Raw genomic sequence first — 6,000 nt, 5'->3', positions numbered from 1 at the left:
CGGAGCGGAGCCGGGCGGGGCGGTAAGGATGGGGCCGGCCCCGGCCCGGGGGGGGGGGGCTGGGGCCGGGGGGGGGGCCCCCCCCCCCCCCCCCCCCCCCGCAACCGGGGGAGGACCGGGGTGGGAGGGGGACCGGGGGGCGTGGGGGCGTCCCGGCAGCCCGCAGCCCGCAGCCGAGCCTCTTCTCTCTTTAAAGGCGGGCGGCGGGGCCGGTGCCGCAGAGCCGAGGAGCCCCCGGGCAGCCGCTGTCCCCTGCGCCCACCGCTGGAGAACCGCCCCCCTCTCCGACGTCCCCGTTTCTCGTCGCGGTGCTCGGAAGCCCCCGGTGCCATGCTGGCCCCCCACCCGCCGAAGCTGAGGCGGCCGGTCCGGGTAAGGAGCCCCCGAGGGGGATTTGGGATGGGGGGCGAGAGGGGCTCCGGGTGCTCCCCCCTCGGAGACGGGTTTGGGGGAAGTCTCCGAGCTCGCGTGGAGCACGGGGGGGGTTGAGGAGCTCCCTGCTGCTTCCGATGTGCCGAGGAAAGCCGGGTCCTCGCCCCGTGCTGCTGGGAGCCTCCTGCAGGGAACAGAGGACAGAGGGCTGCGGGTGCTGGCAGCACCGAGAGGCAGCAAGGGGCTGGTGAGGGCTGGGAGGTGTCTGGGGAGGATGCTCGGCTCCCTGGCTGCATGGTGGGGGGCTCCGGGTCCCGCTGCTGCTTTCCATCGGGGCTGGGGAGAGAAGCAGGTGGGAGAGCAAAGCGGTGGTGGTAGCAGCAGCGGGGACGCAGCGGGCGCCTTTGTGGCTTCTGCCTATGCGAGAGGACAGGCAGAGGCCAACAGCTCCTCGCTGTGTTGCAGTGGATGTTTGCCCCTCTCCTCCTTCTGCTGGCTGAGCTGGGCTCCGGCTTGCAACCCACCTACCAGTGGAGGGATGCTGAGACGAACGAGAAGCTCACCTGCCAGCAGTGCCCACCGGGGACCTTCGTGGCACGGCACTGCACCAGGGACAGGCAGACGGTGTGCGAGCCCTGCCCGGAGCTGCACTACACGCAGTACTGGAACTACCTGGAGAAGTGCCGGTACTGCAACGTCATCTGCGAGGAGAAGCAGGTGGAGGTGCAGCAGTGCAATGCCACCCACAACAGAGTGTGCCAGTGCCAGGAGGGTTACTATTCGGAGATGGAGTTCTGCATCAGGCACTCCGAGTGCCCTCCGGGCTCCGGTGTCGTGAAGCCGGGTATGTATCCTTACGTGTGCTTGTGGGGCTCCTGTTGCATCCCCAGATCGCTGCTGGAGCTAAAAAACAAGGAGAAAAACAGCAGCCAGTGATCCCCCGCAGTCTGGCTCACTCCCGTTTTGCTTAGCAGCTCAGCGCTGTCCTTGCAGGTGCATGAAACCTCTCGTGGCCAGCTCCGGGGAGAGATTTGCTTGGCTTAACCCGGCTTTCCCTTGCAGCCTCTGCACACCCTGGCAGCATTTTTAGGAGGGACGTGGCAATTCCGAGCTGCTGGCTTCACCTGCCGCCGCAGGCAGACCCGGACAGCTCTGGGAAGTGATTCAGGGTTCCTCTCGCAGCGGCTTGCCTGGGTGCATGGGCTCTGAGCAGGTGGAAAGCTTTTGGTGGCTGCTGCTGGCTGGGCCCGTGCTGGTGGGCAGCCAGGGAATTGGAAATGCTAATTTCCTGGACTAAAAAGGGCTGTTTATGACATAATGGCAGGGCTGGTGGACGTATGTAGTTCTGGAGCTGGGCTTTGTGGTTTTTATTGAGTAATTTGGATGGGCTCCATTTAAAACACAAATCAGATAAATAGGAAAGGTTCCAGGGCACTTTCATGAGTCTTAACTGCAATCCTTTCTAGGGGAGATTTGCAAGTCTCCGATTCTATCCCCTGACAAGGTGTGAGTCACAGTGTCTTAGAGGAGTTATTTTTCCATTGTCTGCTCCCCTGGTTGCCTTCATCGGCTTGAGTATACGCCTTCTAAAAATACCATTTACGTGCAGGCATATGTTTTCCTCTCACTCTCCCCTGAGTCACCAGTGTCTGGTCTCTGGAAACCGCAATTGAGCATAATAAGATCAGCAAAAGCAGGAGCCTTACCTCATGCTTTGAAGCTGAGGCTTCTGGAGCCCTTCCATGTGTGACACAGGAGAGCTGCGGGCTCAGCTGCTAGATGAGGAATACCTGTTGTCTTCTGACGATGATTAAGGTTGAGTTTTGTGATTCAGTCCTCCCTGTAGGATGTCAGCTTTACAAAATGCAGATGCTCAGCAAAGATGACCTAGGTCTCCAAACAACTCTGGAAAATCCTTTGCCTTACGCATCAAATTAGGCTGGAGGGGCTGCTTGTGGGTCTGAGGAGTCATGTGAGCAAGCTGGGACATTCAAGGAGAAGCAATATTTTTAATGATTTACTATTAATTTGTTTGCAAACGGCCTCCTGAGGAGGGAATTACGGCTCTGCAGGAAGAGCAGAGCGTCCAGCGTGTGGGGGCAGAGTGCTGGGGCTGCGAGCACTCGTGCCTGGCCGGGGACCCCAGGGCAGGGGGACATCAGCGTGGACCCTGCAGCTTCAGAGCAGTGGCTCCAGAGCTGTGGGCAGACCTTGCTGACCTTCGGGCTGGACGAGTTCTGTGGTCCATGCAGGGTTCCTCTGGGGACATTGCTTCTCTTGGATTTCCCATTTGCAAAGTGTGACTGACGTGCCGGGATCACCTGAGCTGGCTGGGACATCTCTAACAGCCAAAGCAGGGGTTGGGACATGGTAGAGGCCTTGCTCTTAACTAGCTGTATGGATTTTGAGGTGCAAACGGGGACTGACATTGCCCCCATTTGGGCCGTTCCCTCCGGCAGCACGAGGGCAGCCTGGGCGCAATCCCACGAGCACGACGCTGCCCTTGGGATGCGGCGCTGGCTCTGGCCCCGAGCCCTTGCTGGGAAACTGCAGCACTGCAAAACCAAGCAGAGCCTTTGAGCTCTCAGCAACTTTTACTTTCACTTGGCTGGCGGCCTCCCAGCCTGCAGTGAATCAAAGGGCTGCTTTGGCAGCCGGCTCCCGGCCGCCCCAGCTGGCGGCGGTGGCCCACGAGGCCGGCGGTCCCTTCCAGCAGCAGAAGGGACATCGTCTCCTCCCGGCACCTGCCGAGCCCTTTGGCATCGCTGCCTGGGGATGGTTGGGACGAGCGTTGATTGCTCCTTGCCCTGCAGCTGGCTGCATGCTTTCAGATGTTTCTGCCCTGCTCCATCTCATGCCCCGATGCGCGGTCTGGAGGCGCCTCCTGACGTCCCCGTGTCCCCCCGCAGGTACCCCCTTCGAGGACACCCAGTGCCGCAGGTGCCCCCGCGGCTTCTTCTCCTCCAGCTCCAGCACCGAGCCGTGCCAGCCGCACCAGGACTGCGCGCAGCAGGGGAAGGTGACCAACGTGCAGGGAAACGAGTACCACGACACCCTCTGCACCTCCTGCAGGGTGCACGGGAGGAGCAACAGCACCCAGGGGCCAGGTGAGCGCAGCCGGCCGAGCTGGCACTGGTCCTCTGCGTGTGGAGGGGGAGATGCCAGGAACAGGGTGGGAGCGAACTTCCTGGCTTCTTTTCCCACGTAGATGCAAAGTGAGGCCAAGTACCTTTTGTAAAAGTACAGAGTGATCTGTGATACAAGTACAGGGCGCGAAACGCGGCCCATCCTCCCTCCCGGATGGGGTGAACCGCGGGTCAGGTTCAGGCGAGGACAGAACGTGGGGCTTAGGCAACAGCCGCGGCTCAGCTGACGTACGTGCAGGCTCCTCTTCCCTGGTAACAAAGGGTTGGCAGCAAAACCCTCCGGGCTCTGACAGTGACTTTGCTAACTGGGGATGGCAGCGCGTGGGCAGCCGCAGCGGTCATTTGCCTGGCGGCAGCTGCTGGCAGCTGTGTTGGCAGGCACGGGACAAAGGATGCGCCCGTGGAGCTGCTGTCACCTCCCTGCCCTCCTGCCAGGCTTTCGGGCTGTTTCCAGGAAGCTGTTATTGCAGCCTGACCCTCGTCTCGTGCGTATCGAGTGGAGCAAGAGTACAAGGCTCAGCAGAGCCACAGCGTGGCTTGGATTTTGGCCCGTTACATGAAAGAGGAGAGGCATGTGTGGGCTGGGTCACGGTGATAACACGATGTGGTGCTGAGCCTCACCGGAGGCTGGTGATGGGGCAGGAGCCTTCAGTTATAGCAAAGGAGTGGGAGTGATGGGCTGGCTCCCGGGGGCTGCTCCATAACATGCACCTCATGTATACAGGGAGCGAGCACCTTATTTAAGTCACCCTTCACATGGAAGCTATCTCAGGGGTCTGGAACTGTGGGTAGGGGGTGGCAGGATGCAATTTGCATCCTCCCACCTGCTCCATCCCAAACACCCAGCTGATGTACAGGGAGAGGAGGTCGAGGCGAGTGCTGGCGAGCCTTTCCCACGGTACGGGAGTTGCTCCTGCTGTGCCAGGGGGCAGCGTGGGAGTGGAGATCCCCTCTTCCAGCTCTCTCCCTCCCGGCAGCTGGCACAGCTCTCGCCTGGCCGCCCTCACAAGCGCCTGGGCTTGTGCTGGAGCAAGTGAAGGGAAATTGCCGCCGTCAGCGCGAGCACCAAGCGAGGGAAGGAGGGAGAGGGGCAGCCAGGTGAGAGCTGTGTGAGCAGCACGTGCACTGCTTCGCCTCGAGCTACGGCACCCACGTCTGGAACGGGCTTGGAGTTATTTATAGGGTGAGGAGATCTGTGAGCAATGGGAGCGGGGTGGTGCCTCCAGCTCCCGTTCCCTGGGTGAATTCACCCGGCGGGGAAGGCGTGCGAGCACTTGCGTGTCCCTGCTGCAAGGCAGTTGCTGGAATAATGAAATGCAGCTTCCAGGTTCGGAGGAGGGTCCGAGCAGAGCAGCCCGCTCCACTGTAACCAGTGATGCCGTGCCCAGTTTGCATTGGCACAGAACTGGGTCATCTTCTCCCTGTGCAGTGGCTCTGGGTGTCTGCATTTTCTGGAGCAGCCTCCCAAGGTTGGGAAGGGGGCCGGGAGCAGGCCCCCTGGTTGGGCTCTGGGCTGCAGAGCTGTGCCCAGGTCAGGACAGCCACCTGTGGAGAAGCTTGGTGGCACTGCTGGTTTGTCCCTTGCTTCGACCTGGTGACAGACCCCTGGTACAGGCTGCCCAGAGAAGCTGTGGAGTCTCCCTCCCCGGAGGTCTTCAGCAGCCGCCTGGACGGGGTGCTGGGTGCCCTGCTCTGGGTGGCCTCGCTTGGGCAGGGAAGCAGAAGCACCCAGAGGTCCCTTCCCAGCCCAGCCGTGCTGGGACTCAGTGACCAGCTCTCCTGGTGCCCCATGGCGACCTTCCCCCTAACCTCCAGGTGCTTTTCACCCCCCAGCTCCAGGAGATGAGGACTGCGAGCAAGCCATGATCGACTTTGTGGCGTACCAGAACATTTCCCCGAAAAAGCTGAAGCGCCTGCAGCACATCCTGGAGGGCTCGCTTAGGAAGGAGGTGTTGGAGAAAAAGGCGCTCATCCAGGAGAAGTTCAGGGCCTTCCTCACCCACCTCAAGGAGGGGAACCCCGCGGTCACCAAGGAGCTGCTCGAGGCGCTGCGGGTCACCAAGCTGCACGCCATAGAGAGGGAGGTGCGGAAGCGCTTCCTCTCCCCTAGTGAGAACACGGACTGAACTCTGAGGGTGGTTTTTAAAACATTTCTTCCATTTTGGTTTTTTGTTTGTTTGTTTGTTTGTTTGTTTGTTTTTACTGTGGCTTCATTAATTTATTACTCTTCCAAAAAACTAACTTGAAAGGCAGCACAGAGCTGAGCGAGGGGCAAGCGCAGCACAGCCCCGCAGCCATGAGAGGCGCCCCGGGGGGGTCCCAGCTCATCTGAAGACAAACGCCACCAGGCTCATGTTTCTGCAGGAGAAGCCTGGTCCTCTGTTTTAGGCTACTCTCTGGTTTAGCTTTAAAGTGTGTGGTTTTGGTTTTGTGATGTAATTATTTAACAGTATTTCCCACAGAGGACTCACTCGCTTTCGTC

General features: G+C 60.4%; 1 protein-coding gene across 2 annotated transcripts in view; it reads left to right on the top strand.

The window, feature by feature from the left end:
• TNFRSF6B (TNF receptor superfamily member 6b) overlaps window positions 1-5,789 on the top strand; it is a 6,334-nt gene extending 545 nt beyond the window's left edge. For both annotated transcript variants that reach the window (XM_035343607.1, XM_035343608.1), the window contains exons 2-5: window positions 197-372; window positions 838-1,216; window positions 3,282-3,479; window positions 5,352-5,789. In XM_035343607.1, the coding sequence (XP_035199498.1) occupies window positions 331-372; window positions 838-1,216; window positions 3,282-3,479; window positions 5,352-5,644 (912 nt within the window). In that variant the 5' untranslated portion in view covers window positions 197-330 and the 3' untranslated portion in view covers window positions 5,645-5,789. The remainder of the gene's footprint in view (window positions 1-196; window positions 373-837; window positions 1,217-3,281; window positions 3,480-5,351) is intronic.
• The last annotated feature ends 211 nt before the right edge of the window (window positions 5,790-6,000 follow it).

Source organism: Oxyura jamaicensis, chromosome 20 (genome assembly GCF_011077185.1).
Source record: "Oxyura jamaicensis isolate SHBP4307 breed ruddy duck chromosome 20, BPBGC_Ojam_1.0, whole genome shotgun sequence".
Lineage (NCBI taxonomy): Eukaryota > Metazoa > Chordata > Aves > Anseriformes > Anatidae > Oxyura > Oxyura jamaicensis.
The sequence above is the reverse complement of the archived record's forward strand: the minus strand, read 5'-3'. Positions and strand labels throughout refer to the sequence as shown.